Genomic DNA, 17752 nt, shown 5'->3' with positions numbered 1-17752 from the left:
CTTAAGATTCTCTCTCTCTCCATCGCTTTCTCCTGCTCCTCTCCCTCCCTCCCCCCCGCCACCTTAAAAATCATTTACATGGTGTGGACAATCCTACAAAGAGACTTCAGATGAGAGCATGATGGTGTGTTGCTGAAGATAAAAAGGATATTCTGATTTTTATGCTTCCTTCCCTTTACAGTCTTCACATTTGGTTTAATAATCAATATAAAGAATTGCAATTTATATAATGTGTGTCTTTGCCAAGTAGCATCAATCATACCTTAATTTTAATTATTCACATCTGGCAAGACTTCAGGTCTAACTGGACACATTTTCTCTTCATATCTTACAAACATTAGGAACTTAAGAAAGGCTACGTCCTTTATACTCATGTATAACCTAACAAGCCAGAGAATCATTCAGTGTTTCCAGTTTGCTATTTTACCTTCTGACAAGTTTTATAAAAGCGAAGGGAATGAAATGAACTTGCATTACATACAAGATGTTGCCTACACAAATGCCAGAAAGGAAGCAAAATGAACAGCCGGAACATATGGCAGTGAGCTGACACATAAAGCAGCTAGTTCCACATGAGCAACGAGGAACATCTTGAAATGTACAAGACATATGTGTTTGAGGAAGAAGACTGAAGTGTTTCATAATAAAAACAGGACAAAGTGAACCATGAGTGCTGAATAAAGTTTTAATTAAAAATGGATTTTTAGCCTTCAATGTGAATATACAATATGCTTCACAGATGGATTTTCTATTTAAGCCTTACCCAAACCAAAAAGTAAGTGAGACAAATAAAGCTTCTGAAAATGGCACAGAGGCTAAAATGTATGTAAATAATAGAGTGTTCTGGTACAAACAAACAAGGAGGGAAGAACAACCCTTCTGTCATCTATTTTCTGCTCGCACATTGCGTAAGTAGACCATAATAACCTGCCTTTGGTGCAAACACGTTTCTCCTCAGTTTAAATGTGTAACAGACACATACTACTGAGAAACAACCTATGTGTCCAACCATAAAGGAATGGTTAAATTGCTTCAGAGTATATCAGTGCAATGTTAGATAACCATTAAAAATACAATTATGCATCATTTTAGAAAAATTAAAGTGTACGTATTAACATTGTAGTAAGATACAATATTTGTAAAAAACTAACAACTTTGTAGAAATTGCATAGAATATCACAATAGAACATACAAAAATATTACCAAGTTATCTCAAATTTTTACTTTTATGTGAGCAAATACTTCTATAAATCTAATTTTTATGCAGTACTGCTTTTTTAAAATCAGGAAATAATGTTTGAGAAGTCCAGTTAAAGCTGAAATATCTACCTAGAAAATGTTCTAAGTTTATCAGAAAATGTTTTTATATTAATCTCTGATGCCTGAGCAATGGTGGCCCTTACCGGGATAGTTTTATTCTTGTCTGAGGCAAGGAGGAATTATTCCTAAAGTTCACTGGCTATAGGCAAACAATGAACCACACGCAGGCATCGAACAGATTGAAGATGTAACAATTATGCTCTCTCTGTGTGCACAGGGTCAATGGTTAGACTTTTCTATTTTTTCCTTGAAAAAAAAAGCCTAAATTAAACAAAAGGCTATCTAAATCTCTTTCTAATGCATTTAAACAGCATGAGTTTAAGCTGAAAAATCTCTGGCAATGACTTTAGTGTTTGAAATTGTCTTGATGCCAGAAAATGCTCTTCTATTACAAAATACTTATTTTTTAAAGTTCAGCTGAAGAGTTTTATGTGAGATCTTTAAGATGGACCAAAAGTAAATTCAGCAATAGCCTTTCTTACTAGGTTTTCTGAAGACTTCGTTTCATGTAGAAGACACGTTTATTTATTGCCACTATTTACTGATGTTCTCCCTGCACAAACTCTAGCTCCAGGCAAGTGACCAAATGCTGCCCCCAAACAGTATTTAACCTTCATTTCCACACCGTCCTGCTGCTGCTCAGTATTTTCCCACTTACAGACTTTTCTCCTTTCCTACCTCTTCCAACCCGACCCATCCTTCAGGCTGAACTCACATCCCTCCTCTGTATTCATGAAGCCTTTTCAGAGCAAGGGCACCGGTTCCTCCATCTTTTGAACTCTTACTATTGATGGACTCTTCAGCAATTATAGATTCCTTTGTGATATCTCTTATTGTGATCTTTACAAGTATTTATGCCATCTGCTAAAGTAGACTGAAAATTCAGTGGGAACGTTTGAGAATTATTTATTTTTTTTTTGTCATCTATAGTGTTTACCGTGCAAGTGCAATAAATAAGCTGAAAGATGAAAACAGCCAGAAAAACAGACTACAAAACCCTGACTCTTGTCTGTCTTATGGCCTTTGGGATGTCAGCTACATCTGCTTAATGATACTAGGAGAAGGAAATGGCATTATTTAAGCACCTAACGATCTTTTCTGGTACGAGGACACAATTCACAATCTCTAGTAAAGCATAGGAAGAAGGGCCTTGATGTGATTTCCATATACATCTCATCTTCATCTTGGGCCCCAATTTTACCATGGACCCTTATACGCTCACCATACTAAACTTCCTGCAGGTCCCGAATATGCTGTGCTTTTTTCATGCCCCTGCAAGTTCTGATGCCCTGCCTCTCCTCTTCCGATAAAATCATCCATTAAATGACTGAGATAAAAGGGTATTCCTTTGCAATGTCTTCCTTTACTCATTAATGGCTTCCTCTTTCATGCTCCTAAAGCACCTACCCAAACATCTCTTTCATCTATTTATATTGTGTGTTTCCACTACACTTCACATTTTAGAACATGCTGTGTTTATAATGTGTTTGTGAGAGGTCAAGATGTATCTTACTTATATTTGTCCAATGCCACTCACAATAACTAGTTCACAGTAGGTATCCAATGCTTTTGCTAATGCATACATAGATAAATGAATGACCTTGCTAACTCTTTAGATGAAGGGAGAAAAAAACCTGGTATTTAAAAGTTAGCCATGGATAACCCAAAAGGTGTATCATTCATATAGGAATCGAGAGCCAGCCTTTTTCCTTCTTGGAGCTCAAAACATTTTGTGCCTAAAAACAAACAAACAAACAAACAAACAAACAAACAAACCATTCAGATGATGAAGAGGTTAGCAAAATGAAAACATTTTAAAAGGAGGAGGGGGGTGCTTGGCTGGCTCAGTTGGTAGAGCATGCAACTCTTACTACAGAGGAATAGGTGAATAGGTGCGAGACCCTCCAACCTGGGCAAGCATCACAATCACCTAAAGAGACTCTTAAAAATAGTTAAATTTACTGCATCTGGATCTCCAAAGACTGAGATGAGGAAACTATTTTTAAGGTGATTCTGATCAGTCAGGATTTGGAACCACTGAACTGGAACATAACCAAAAGTTTCACCAGCGGGATGCCTGGGTGGCTCAGTAGGTTAAGTGTCTGCCTTCGGCTCAGGTCATGATCCCAGGGTCCTGGGATCGAGTCCTGAATCGGGCTCCCTGCTCAGCAGGAAGCCTGCTTCTCCCTCTGCCTGCTACTCCCCCTGCTTGTGCTCTCTGACAAATAAATAAATAAAATATTTTAAAAAAAAGTTTCACCAGCTTTTGACTATATTGTCATGCATATTGTCATGCATATTCCACTACTGAGATGAATATTAGGTATGTCTCAGATATTCTACTTCTGAATCCTATACCTAAGGAAAAGTTATTTCCAAATTATGATAATTTCTAATTATTCATGGTAACTAGATCACTGAATTCTTTAAATCCCACAGAACTTTTTAGTAGACCTGCTAACAAGTTACAAGTTGGCTAATTTAATTTCCCTTGCTGTTCAAGGGAACAGAGGTGTGATAATAAGCAGGTGAATTGGCCAACAGGTAAAAGCAGATTAGGGAGCAGGAAAGGCAAATATTTGCAGATATTCACCAACATATAAACAAATCTGAATAAGGGACAACAGGCCTTCTCCAAAAGTACAAATGAATCAAATCTCTCTTAAAGTCTAATATTAAATCCAATACTTAAGGAAAATCAAACAATAGTGGGGAAAAGTTCTATAGGATATTTATAAGAGAACACTAGTATCTGGGCTTAAATCCTAATTCAGCCTCTTCCACTTCCACTGTGCACTACAAGAGACGCTTAACCCAAACCTGAGTCTTTTCATTTGCCAAAAATGGGCATTATCATCCCAGCCCTACCTAATTCATAAACATGCTATGGGGAGATACAATAATACATAAAAATGTGTGAAAACGATAACAGGCTACATAAAATACAAGCTATTATTTATCGTAAAAGTTTAGTGGAAATAGTTTTCCAAGGCTTTGACTGTTTGGTAGATAAAAATTCACTGAAGTCAAATTTTTTTTTTTTCCATTTTCCCAACACAAACACTTGAAAATACTTCCTAATTCAAAAGCTGGCATCTTTGTTTCTCATTTGGCAAAAACATTTCCCCCCCTGGGTTTCCAGTGGAACTGAAATGAGTTTGACTGTTTTTGTTTAAGATTATCAAGAAAAACCTCTCCAAATTATGCAGTTTCTATGCCAAAACACATTCTTTATGCAGCACAGTTGTAGGAATATATCATATGTGAACAACTGCTGGACCACAAAGAAGAATCAGAATAGCATATTTTTTCTATCCTTTAGGAAAATGTGAAATATTTTAAATATGTTCATGTCCAGTGGTAGATTCTTTTCAATATAACTTTTTATTTAACAGCAACATATTATTAAAAACAGGCAGAAGGAAGCTCTACTAAGTAATGTTTCAGAAAACATGTTTCAGATGAGTTCCATAGTTAGCTACATCATCATTATCATCATTGTAAATATCATTTACAGAGCCCTTACCATGTGCTAGGCATGTTTTAAGCCCTTTATATTTGTTAACTAATTTAATCTTCATAATGACCCCATGAGATTGGTAATTTTATCTTCATTTTACAGATGAGAAAACTAAGATGTAAAGAAATCAGTTAACTTTTCTAAGGTAACACAGTATTAGGTGATTGAGGTGGAATTGCAAATGTAGCCGCATGATTCCAGAGACTGTGTATCTAGCCACAAGACTATTTTTCTGGGCAGTGGGTAATTCATATGCAGTAAGATCAACAGCTAAAATATTCACTAGCCAGCAATTTCCAAAAATATTTAAGTATATTTAGAATTTTACTTTGTTTATCTCTTATGTTGAGATCTCTAAAGGAAACCTTTGTAATTAAAAAATTTTAAATCTAAAATTTCTAAAGAATTACCTGGTGAACCTGAGATTGGTCTTCTTAAGAAGGGTGTATGTATATGTATGCATGTGTGCATGCGTATGTGTGTGTATACATACACCTCTCTGGTATCAGACAGTGTGTCTTCTCAAAAAGGTAAGTGCTCAATCACATTCATTACAAATTCTTAAGAGCTATAGAGATGTTCATCTGGCTACTTCTGTTGAATTAGGGTAATTTACTCTAAGTTCTACCTCTAACATCCCCCAAGTTGAAAAATACGTATGTGGTTAATTTATAAAACATATCTGTGCTAATTCTAAAACAAATGAAGGAGAAAATAAACCTCCAAGGATCAAAACTGGTTTTATAGGACATACACTCAAACTAAATTTATTTTTATTTCAAAAATAATACCTTCACAAGTAAGAGAACCTACAGAGTTGAAATGGACAATATTGTCAGAGACTGAAGTCATGTGTTTAGTTTCACTTGTAAAAGCCACATAAAACCTTTACCAAAATGCACACTTGTATACAAGGTTAATAGGATTTTTAAAAATAGAAATAATGCTGCTTAGGCAGCTGTCTATGCCTGGGTGGATTTATGCACAAAACAATGAAACTAATGACAGGGAAAAGGAACTAAATCATTTTTGAGAATCTACTGCTCGTCAAGTACAATGCTAGTCACTTTGCATCATTTACCTAAAATATTTGCCTCATTTACCTAATGTATTCTTCATAATAACTATCCCAGATAGGTATCATTCCCATTTTATTAATAATAAAAATAAGGTTTAATACCTCCAGATAGCACCACAGTACAGAATTCAAACCCAGGTATATATGGCTCTTTCCATATGCTGTACAACCTACATAAATTAAGTAACTAGTAAATCTGAAAGTTATACCAAAAATCTGAGTAATGTGGTTTCATGTCTTAAAATATTTTTGAATATTTTTTGCATTTATTCACATAGCTCATATTCAATTTTTGCTCTCCAATCAGATCAAGATTTTTCAAAATACTACCTTTATATTGGCTTGGAATTTTAGTTATTATAGTTACTCTTTATTGAACACCATGCATTGTATGAGGTGCTCTACAGGCATTTACTCTTTAAATTATCATAACAACTAGGGGCACCTGGCTGGCTCAGTCAGTAGAGCATGTGACTCAGTCTTGGGGTTGTGAGTTTGAGCTCCACATTGGGCATGGAGATTACTTAAAAAATAAATGGTTATAACTCTATGAAAATATCTTCCATTTTACAAGTGAGAATACAAGTTCAGAGAAGTTAAGTAACCCAGAGGTGACAAAATCAGAGAAAGAAATCTGAGGTCTGTTCAACTTTAAAACCAACAGCATTGCTATTGTGCTAGATGGAATATTTTTGAAATTGCAAATTCATTTTCCCAGATCATTTCCAAAAAGCAGTTATGATAGCGCTTCATATATGTCAAAGAATCTCCACACTTGTTTTTCCTATTTATTTCTAACACTTCTCTGAGGAATGGAGGGCAATATTTATTATTTCACAGGTAGAAAAAATGAGGTTCAGAAAAGTTGTGGAGAAAGTGCTTTTTCTACTACGCAATGTTGGTGTCCATCTCCTGGAAGTAGAACTTTCTGAAAAGCTATATATATAAATCCTTCCTTTGTTTGCATAGATCACTAATTTTACTAAAAAACACAAAAACTCCAGTGCATAATGAGTTTCATTGATAAAAGTCTCCAATAGAATACTTACTCTCAATTCTATTACATATGTTCAAAAACATTAAAGGTTTTCTCTCACCTTATTTCTGAACTATATCATACACTAAACATCTTTAAACTTCGGCAACAGAAATATAGTGATGCTTGTGACAGTTTTTGACTTAAAGACTATTTTTTTTTCTGATATTAATAGAGCCACCTATGCTCTATTTTATTTAGTATTTGCTTGGAATACCATATTTCCATTCTTTCACTTTTAGCCTGACTGTGTCCTTAAATATAAAGAGGGTCTGTTGTAGATAGCATATAGTTGGGTCTTGTTTTACTGTCCACTCAGCCATTCTATGTCTTTTGATTCAAGAGTTTAATACATTTACGTTTAAGGTAATTGTTGATAGGAAAGGACTTACTTTGCCATTTTGTTGTTTTCTGTATTGTAGTTCTTTTGTTCCTTTATTCCTCTCTTGTTGTCTTCCTTTGTGTTTTGTTGATTTTTGGTAGGGGTATGCTTTATTCCTTTCTCTTTGTATTTTGCGTATCTTCTATATGTTTTTTTTGTGTATGTTTTTGGTTACCATGTGACTTGTTAAAATGTCCATACCACCCAAAGTGATCTACAAATTTATTGCTATATCCATGAAAATCCTAATGGCATTTTTTTACAGAAATAGAATAATCATCATAAAATTCATATGGAACCTTTAGGCCCAGAATAGCTGAAGTGATCTTAAGAAAGAACAAAGAAGCTGGAGGCATCACACTTCCTGATTTCAAACTAAATTACAAAGCTACAGTAATTAAAATATTATGACACTGACATAAAGACAGACCTATAGCAATGGAATGGAGAACCCAGACATAAAGCAACACATATATAGTCAACTGATCTTTGACAAGGGTGCCAAGAACACACAATGGGGAAAGGACAGTTTCTTCAATAAGTGGTGCTGGGAAAACTGGATATCCACATGCAGAAATGAAGGAAGTTCCTACCTTACACCATACACACACAAAAAAGGTGGATCAAAGATTTAAACCTAAGACCTGAAACTGTAAAACTCTTAATAGAAAACAGGGAAAAAGCTTCTTGACATTGGTCTTGGCAATGATATCTTAGATATCACACCAAAAGCAAAGGAAACAAAAGTAAAAATAGACAAGTGGAACCATGTCAAATTAAAAATCGTCTGCATGGTAAAGGAAACAACAGAATGAAAAAGGCAACCTATGGAATGGGAGAAAATATTTGCAAACCAGGTATCTGGATAATATCTTTGTTAATAATAACAAAGTTTCAGTTCTCTAAGATGACTAAGTCCTAAAGAACTACTGTATGGCATGGTGTCTATAGTTAACACATAAAGAAAGGGCCACGAGGAAACTGGAATGTGTTGAACACGTCTATTACCTTGATTGTGATGACAGTATCACAGGTGTTTGCATAGGTCCAAACTTATCAAACTGTACATATTAAAGAGGTGCAGTTCTTTGTATATCAATTATACCTCAATAAAGCTATTTTAAAAAAGAGAAATGTTAGTGATGTTTGAATGTAGTTACTCATTCAAAGAGGGTAACTAGTGCTCCACAGAAAGCACATTGTCTTTTTACCTGGAACTATCCCATACATCAACTCTGGTTACCATGAAATCTTGGGTTAAAATAAATCTCCAGTGATGCTCCTTTCATACACTTCTACCAACTTCTACCTTAGCTCATGAAATTATCTCTTTATTCACTATTAGTGTTTGGATGTTGGAAATTTGCCCTAGGTTTTACTGCAGTGTTAATCAAATTGGGGTCATAATCTACAACAGTTTTCTGAAGAGACACTAGCCCCACCATTTAAAAATGTTATTAACTGTAATAAGCTGAGTTTTTGTAACCACTTACTTGTTGAGAGGCAGAATTGGGTTTAGATTCAAATTTGAGCTTTACCACATACTGGCTGTGTTCATCACTAGCCAATCATAGCAGTTTGATCCTTGGTTATCTAGTCTGTAAAACTGAGATTACTTATACCTACCCTAGCTCACAGGGTTGTTGGGAAGATCAAATAATATAATGTATGTAAATCACCAAGTACAGATGGTGGCCCTAAATAAGTATTACTTTAATTCCCTTGTTTTAAGAACTTTAAAGATGACGCTTAGATGGGGACGAGAAGTAAAAAACCAAAAAATTACCCTTACCACCCCACCCCCAAATACTCTGCAAACATTCATATAGTATACAAATTAGAGCAGAGTGCATTCTCTTCCATCAGGTTCATTTACTTCAATTAGCATAACTTGAATGCAACACACTAAGGTTTAAGATATTAGTTTAAAAAAACTATTTCATTGAGACAGTTTTGCTTAAATATTCATATAAATACCTTACTTAATATGCTAACTCTTAATTAATCATGAGCGCCACAGTTTCTAGATTGAGTAGCTTAGTTACATCTGAAGGATAGAAGATGGAGAATTTTTCAATCCTTCAGTCAAAAATGTACTGCTTTGTGAATGACAAAACATATAACATTGGGAAAGAACATTTTAGGCTGTTCTTGGGAACCATGAAATTTGCATTTCATAGAAGGGATTTAATTAAACTCCATTGGAATAGAATATGCTGGAAACAATTGCAGGCAATTGCTTGCTTGGTCCACTGCCTCCCCTGTACTTATCACCCCTTGCAGCAACAGAGTAGGAGCTGACCCTCGTCACCTGAACGCTGTACATCTCAGTTGGTGAGTCGAGTAACAGACAGACAAAAAGACAGGCCATCATATGATTTCTTTTTTCTTAATTTGAGAGTACTTTTTTGAAAAAATAGATTGCACTACATAAACACTAACTCTCTCAACTGATGAGCCATTTCTTTCTTCTTGAGGACCATGGTACAACTAGGATTTCTCTCTTATCTTCTCCTTTGTTTTCGCTTTTGGCTACCGGTATAGATAAACTAGCTGAAAGCAAGTCTTATCAGGTCTTCTTATTTCTTATGTCCAGATAGTTAGGCTTTGTATTGTTTTTAGTGACCCTTCATGTATTCTTCTTTCATGCAGTCATTCAACAAACATTGTACATCTACTCTGTGCCACAGATACAGAAGTAAACAGGGCCCTAGACCAGCAGAAAAAGACACACAAGAAAGGCATTGATAACTCAGTTTGTTAAGTGCTATAATAAAGATATGCCCAGATTGTGGTGCTGGAAACACAAAGATGAGGAAATACTCCTGAGCTAGAAAAGAGTAAAAGTAAGGAAACCCATGGACACTATACTATCATTATTTGTCTGACCCTCCATCAATAGTCAAAATGAGCTCCTTGGGTTCAAGAACCTGATTTATTTCACTAACTCATGTTCAGTACACTTTTGCGGAGGTGATCTATAGAAATACAGCAAAATGTACTTTCTTGAATATCTTATACACACACTCACACACACACCTTTTTTCCCTCAAAAGTAGAGTTATTTTTGGTAAAGAGAATAAGGACTTAACTAATATTAACCTGTAGAGAACAAGGTAGGTGTGGCAGCATATACACTCATATCTGTTCTGTTTTGGGTTATTTCCTTCCTACTTTAAAAATTCTAGTGATTTTCTAAGGCTTATGATATCCAGGCCATCTAGATAGAATACCAGCTAATTTCAGTTATCATTAATTACTAATTTCTGAGGTATATGACACCTTTAAGAATTAATTAGGACTTCCGTTTCATCTTTATAGCATTTCTATCATCTATTACAGTACTTTTCTCACTGTAATAAGTAAATGTCAGTCTCCCCCCCACAAACTCAGGTCAGGAACTGTGTTTTTGTTTATCTCTGGATGCTTAGTCAGTGCTGTGCAGATTGCCTGGAACAGAGAAGACCTTCAATAATATTTGACAAATGGATGAATATTTACCAGTTCTGGTTGTCTAAGAAACTTTATATTATTAAACTAAGTGTATCACTCAGAGATAAATAATATACTCATAATAACTCATAACAAAAAAATGGGTTTCCTCTCTTACCTCTTCATTTTGTACATGAATTTCTAGCTATTTTCCTAATTATAATGGGACTATAATTCTATTATTATTCCTAATTTCTAAAAGGGTGGCTCTCTAACATGCTAACCACCAAGGCCTCAACAATAAGCAAAAAGTGCAATTGCTTGAGGTTCACTCCTGTCAGGGCGTCTACAATGGTCATGTACAAATTAGGACAAGAACAGCAGAGAGCTTTCATTTGTTTTTCTCTCACTTCATTATTTTTATCTGATTCCAAAAATCCATTTTCTACTTTTGACTTCTCCAAAGTTCTAGATCTTTATTTTTAACTGATTACTAGATATTTCCCTCTATCCCACCTCTACCCTCATAAAACCTGATCAATATTTGTTTACTCCATCTTGGTTTCCTTTTCTCAAAAGTCGTTCCCATCTTTCAATGTCCATCTCAAAGGTCATCTCTTCCAATGCTACTCCAGGCCTGTCATTCTCTTTGCAGTTCTCTTATTGCATTCAACACATCCTCCCAAAGCTTTTGCATCCCTGCACACCATCTCCAGTGAAAGCACTTGGGAGTTTCCTGAACATCCATGCTCTCCCCCATTTTCATGCTTTTGCAAATTCTGCACCAAGCTACAATGCTCTATCCCCATTCCTGTAGTCGTCCACTGAAGAAGTTACCAAACCACTGTAAATGTTGAAATACACTGTTGTTTTTTTCAGTCGACTCTTCACACTTGTGGGAAGGTACATTTAACAAATTTATACCCTCTATATCTAATACAGTGCTCAATAAACATGTGACGAATGGGTGGATGATGCTTAAATGTATAACTAGCCTAAGATCCTAAGGTAAAATTTAAAAAACACAAAAATTGTAAAATGGTGGGGTCACTTTGAAAAACAGTTTGGCTGTTCCTCAAAATGTCAAACATAGTGTTTCCATATGACTCAGCAATTCCACCTCTAGGTTTACACTTGAAAGAAATGAAAAGATATGTTCTCACAAAAACTCATACACAAATATTCATGCCAGTTCTTTTCATAATATCACAAAAGGGAAATAATAAAAATGCTCATCAACTGACTGTTGCACATCCACATTATGAATATTACTTAATCATCAAAGGAATAAAGTACTGATGTGCATTACAACACAGATGAACTATGAAAACATTATGCTAAGTCAAAGAAGCCAGACACCAAAGATCACGTACTGTATGATCCCATTTATGTGAAACACCAGAACAGGCACAGAGACAGAAAGCAGACTGCTGGTTGCCCGGAGGTGAGGGCAGAAGGGAATGGGGAGTGATTGCTGATGGGTTCAGGATTTCTTTCTGGAGTCATGAAATATTTTATAATTAGCTAGTGGTTATAGCTGCACAACTCTGTGAATATACTAAAAACCATGCAACTGTATACTTTTAAAGGGTAAACTTTACAGTATATGAGTTTTATCTCAATAAAGCTATTACTGGAAAATGAAGACAATAATGAGAATGCTCTATCTGCTCCAGATTTTTAATCAGGGGCTTAATCTTTGAAGTTACAATACAACTCTGCTTCCTAGAACTTGTTTATCTTCCATCTTAATCAATTATACAATTATAGAAATGTTGGAACATTAAAAGACCCTTCTAAATTAACCCCTTCATCACCTTATAGATAAGAAAACTGAGCTCCAAGAAGGATAAATGACTTGAACAAGGTTGTATAGCTAATGGTGGGACCATGAAGACCTCACTCTCTGTCCAATCACACGTCTTTTTTCTTAGTTGAATTGACATCTTTCTTCCTGAAATTCCCAGGGTTTTTTTTTTTTTTATTTAAAGGACAAAAATACCTTAAAAGGAAGAAGTAAGATCAATTTATCTTTCATATTAAGTCTAATAACTATTACTAGATTGTAAGAAATATTTTTAAAAGGCTAAGGAAATAGCTACATCTTTCTGCTTCATTGTAAGAATTGTAATAATTACATCTTTCTGCTTCTTACAATGAGAAAAGACAACTATTAGTATTTAAAGGTTTTACTCCTTAAAAATAACATAACATAAGATTTTATAGTAATACTTAGGGATAGCAACAAAGACCACTTCTTCCCCCAGGAAATGGAAATAGACACTTAGCTAATACACTACATATCTGGAAATTTGCACCTGATCCTTCAGAGAGAAGTCAAATGTAATACACAGGAAAATATCTTTCCGAATATCATATTCTGAAGTTCCCCTCTGAGACCCATTTTTTGTGGTCTTTGTATAGCCAATGGCAGAAATAGGTGTAATAGGTAACTTTTGATGTAGTTATTCACTCAGGAGATTTTCTATGACAGTGAAATTTTCTTTGAAGTTCAAAATTGTTCTTTTCACCAAGCAGGACCTTTTAAATGGAAGAATTTTTCATTTGTTTCCACATGTAAAACAAAAATAAAAACAAAACATACTAAGTTTCACTGATAATATTTTTTGTTAAAAAAAAAAGCATTAGTCAACGTTGACCTTCAAAAGCTCATTGTATAAAACATCATCCTACAACTTACAGCCAGAGGGTAACTCAGTGATTGTATAGTGTCCTATTTCCCTGACTGGTGTCTACATGTATCCGAGGACGGCACATTTGAAAGGGAGTGTGGGGAGCTGAGGGGGTGGGATGGAAGGGGAACGATGGCCGTAATGACAAATATTGCTACACACTCACTTTAGGAAATTCTGGGCTAATTCAAAAAATATTTAATGAGCACTATGTGTCAGACTCCAGACCAGATGCTAGAGCGAAACAGGTGTATGCCAGGATTTCTCAGTGCCCCACCAGGCTAGGGTTGACTATGACTTTATCAGCCATACACACCAGTTTGCCCGGACAGCCCGTTTGGAACGGCTGTTCCAGGATCAATAGCACTGCCTTTCGTTCCTGCCATCCTACCTGTGACTCTCTAAGTTCGGGAGTGTGAATCTAGTGTATAGATTTTCCTCAACTTATATGACTAATGAAACTCCTGTATCTACATTCCTACAGCCATCTCTTAAAATAGAAATCCACAGAATACGGTTCGGGAAATGCTGATCCACTTCATTCTCTCCATGTGATAGCTGAGGAAAGTCAGGCCCAGAGAGTTAAAGAGACTCAGCGGGAGAACGGCAGAGCCTAGGCCTCCTGGCCCCTTTCTCTGATACACGTTCCCACACATTACTGATTGTCATACCAGAACACTCTTAACATGGAGTTTAAAAATCCTATTATTAGATAACAAGTATTACATATTTTCTCTTAATACAAAAACATGTCACTCAATTTTACATGTTAATTTCAACTTAAATGGAGTTCATTTTTTTTTCTTTTTAAATCATAACTGTAGAATTAACCAAAGGTACAGTCAATGAGAGAACAGCACCTCATAGTCAACTCTTCAAGCTTGTAAGCCAAGTTTGCTTATTTTCTATTCTTTGCTTTCCCTCCACTTACTCTGGTAAATATGAGGTGACGGATTTCTTCATATCTCCAAAGACTCACTGGCCTCTCAGGTATGGATAAGGCGGGTGGAGAGGAGCTAATTTTATCAACTATCGGATTTTCCAGTACAAAGCATTCTGTATAATATTTTACTCCTCTTTATGGTTCCAAGTGTCCTTTAAGTAAAGATACTACTTTCCAATGAATCATGAACACTACATCAAAAACTAATGATGTACTGTATGGTGACTAACATAATAATTAAAAAAAGATACTACTTTCCTGGGCCATTCGGTACACCTATGAAAACTCCAAAGAATTTAAAATTACAATATAATCCCTTTATTCTTTCTGACTTTCTACATGCTTACTAACGAAAACTATGTTCTGATTCTGGTTGCACCAAAAGATATGGCCTTAAGATCATGCAAAGAATTCTATTTTTAAAAATCAGTTATTCACATTTTGGGTCACACATGGCCACTGCTATTTCTAGCTAACCATATTGTAGGTAACTTAGTTCTTTGACAGAAGAGGAAGTGAATGATTATATAAACTTTAAAAACACCTATTTCTTATTAGCTAAGAAGTACAAGTAACCTTTTTTAGGGGGGATAAATAAGTAGAAAATACTAGTCAAAACAGGGTTTAAACTTAGGAAATTCATTTCTGTACTATTTATTGTTTTGCCCATTACCAAGAAAAAGGAGTTCATATTAATCTTAGACAAGATAACCAATCAAGCAGATGAAAAGAAAATCACAAGGTGATTAAGGCTGAAGACCATTTCTAGAGAGAATCTATTCTTGGATTTGTAGATGGAGATATGAGATACATGTGGCAGAACATCCTGCTCATAATCAGACTGGAAGTTGTGATTGTGGTGCAGAGCTTTGACTTTTGGAATACAGCACTCTCTTCTGTGATTAAAAAAAAAAAAGGACTGCCTATGATAATTTACCATTTGAAGCAATAAACTTATTCACATTTAACTACTGTACCCAGAATCACCTGCTAAAAAAAAAAAAGAATACAGATATTGATCACATCAAACATTTTCATTGAGAAGTTGACACAGACACCCATACAGTTTATCATGGGTGGTCTCAGAAGCTTTCCTGTGTATGCGAAACAGAACTACAGGCCTTTTTGTACAAGTTCCTGTACATCTTGTCCATGCTGTTCTCAAAGATGGGTCGGTGGGATTTTCCTTTATAAGAGGCTGCCCTGTTGGACCAGTATTCACCATCATCCAAATGGAGAGTGCCACGTGGCCGCTGAAATGAGCTATAAAAAAGGATATAAAATATTAAAACTGGTGAAACTCAATGAAAGGTAGTATTATATAAATCAAATATTACTGAGTACTTTATGGGTATGTGATACTCTGGGCTGTGAGAAATAAAAGACAATAAGGTCTGTGCCTTCAGAGAGTGACCCTATTTATATGAAACTATTACAAAACAGTAAAATGAAAATTGTGTCTGAGAGAGAGAGTTATGAAGAATTCAGAGAAGGGAGATGTGTGTGATGTGGTAAAAGCAGGGCGCAAATGCTGTGGGAAGGCCAGTCATGAGAGCTCTGGGCCTCTCAAGTCAGGCAGACACGGAACTGAGTAACAGCTCAATCCTTTATAAGCTGTGAACCCTGGGGCAATTTATTTAATCATCCTGAGTCTCAGCTTCCTTTACTGTATTTTCTGCACTATTGTTTTAAAAATCAAAGACAATATGTGTAAAGTATATGGTACAGTGCTTACTCTGCACACAGAAGTTATTAACCACGAGGCACTAAACTACTAGGTATTTTATAGATATCTAAAAATCTGAGGATGCTCTGAAGTTGGTAGCTGTGGAAACTGAGGCTCAGTGAAGTCGACTTGCCTACGCCACTCAGCTAGTGACTGGCAGAAGAGAAAGAGATACCATGTCTGTGGCCTTGAGGCCCCTTCCGCTATGGCACACTGCTATTGTCCTCAAGAAGGAGTAGCTAAGAATTAGCCTGAATGTGAACCACTTCTGGAAAATGGAAAACAAGGCAAAAAAGTCTGTATTTGAAGTGACAGGGATCCAATTTTGAGGGTCTTGAAGAAAAAAGAGAGAATGGATAGGAAACTATGAAACAGACCAGGACTAGGCTAATTATAATGAGAATAGAGAAGAAAAGGCAACTCCTTTTAAAGGTTTGATAGTACTTTAAAAAACATACCAAAGTTACAATTTTACTATCATAAATATTAAGTTCTGGGCTTAATATATTACTTGCTAGAAACAAAATGTTGACTTTTTCAAGGACTGAGTTTATTTTATTTTTTTAATAAATAACTGACCTACTTCAAGAAATTAATTACTTGTTATAGATAAGACTCTCAAGGCATGTTAGAGATTACGAAGTTTGTGTCATATAAAACTGTATGTTCTGGTTATTAAATGCCACAAATATTTTATTCATACATTTGGAATCTCACTTCAAACAATTTCCTCCTTGACTTATCAGTCCAATGATGTTACCTCTACTGTCAATTGTGAAACAGAAACTCTTAGGGCCGTATATCTGTAAGAAGAATTTGCTATTTGACCTGAAGTCAACCTAACACCTGAACACAATAAAAGAGATCACAAAAAAAGGCATGGAGTAGGCTGGGTTATCATTCTTGGAGCTTGACATGGTGTCAGTGAGGATGTAAAGTCATGAGAACAATTATACACTCACTTTGGAAGAGTTTGGCATAACCCAATAAGGTTGAATATGCAATTTCAAGCCAGTAATCCCACTCCTGGGTACCCCAGCAAAATTCTTACACATATGTACCAGGAGACATGTACAGACATGTTCATAACGATACCCTTTGTAAAAAAGCTAAGGACTGGAAGCTACCTAAATATCCATCTATGTTAGATCAGATATGCATAAAATGGTATGTGCATACAATGATATAATATGCAGCAGGGAAAATTAATGATCTATAGCCACATGCATCAATGTGGATGAAACTGAAAAACCAACAGAGTGGAAAAATAGCAAATTCCAAACAATACACAGTTATACTTACATTTATGTAAGTCTAAAACAAGGAAAATTTAACAACTTATTGCTGAAGGATAGATTCACGTGTGGTATAACTATAAAGAAAAAAGGATTAATAGAAAAGCTATAATAACAGCTATCTCCATGGAAAGAGATGCAATTTCAGAGCATAAGGTGGCTTTGGAGGTATGGCTAATGTTCTATTAAGTTGGATGGTGAGTAAATGGGTATTCATTTATTATATTATTATCATTATTATTATTACTTAGGACGCACAAACCTTAAATATATCCCCGTTACAAGTAATATATGTGATATGTTTTTCAAAATTCACTTTTGTGAACC

The 17752-nt window shown here is 35.4% G+C and overlaps 1 protein-coding gene across 5 annotated transcripts in view; it reads right to left on the bottom strand.

The window, feature by feature from the left end:
• Nucleotides 1–671: 671 nt before the first annotated feature.
• SPATA6 (spermatogenesis associated 6) overlaps nt 672–17752 on the bottom strand; it is a 147758-nt gene continuing 130677 nt past the window's right edge. For 3 of the 5 annotated variants that reach the window (XM_036106601.2, XM_036106602.2, XM_036106606.2), the window contains exon 13: nt 672–15667. In XM_036106601.2, the coding sequence (XP_035962494.1) occupies nt 15487–15667 (181 nt within the window). In that variant the 3' untranslated portion in view covers nt 672–15486. The remainder of the gene's footprint in view (nt 15668–17752) is intronic. The other 2 variants (XM_036106608.2, XM_036106610.2) reach the window with 1 other exon arrangement.

Source organism: Halichoerus grypus, chromosome 5 (assembly GCF_964656455.1).
Source record: "Halichoerus grypus chromosome 5, mHalGry1.hap1.1, whole genome shotgun sequence".
In the NCBI taxonomy this organism is placed as follows: Eukaryota; Metazoa; Chordata; class Mammalia; order Carnivora; family Phocidae; genus Halichoerus; species Halichoerus grypus.
Note: the sequence above shows the minus strand (reverse complement) of the source record. Positions and strands in the feature narration are given on the sequence as shown.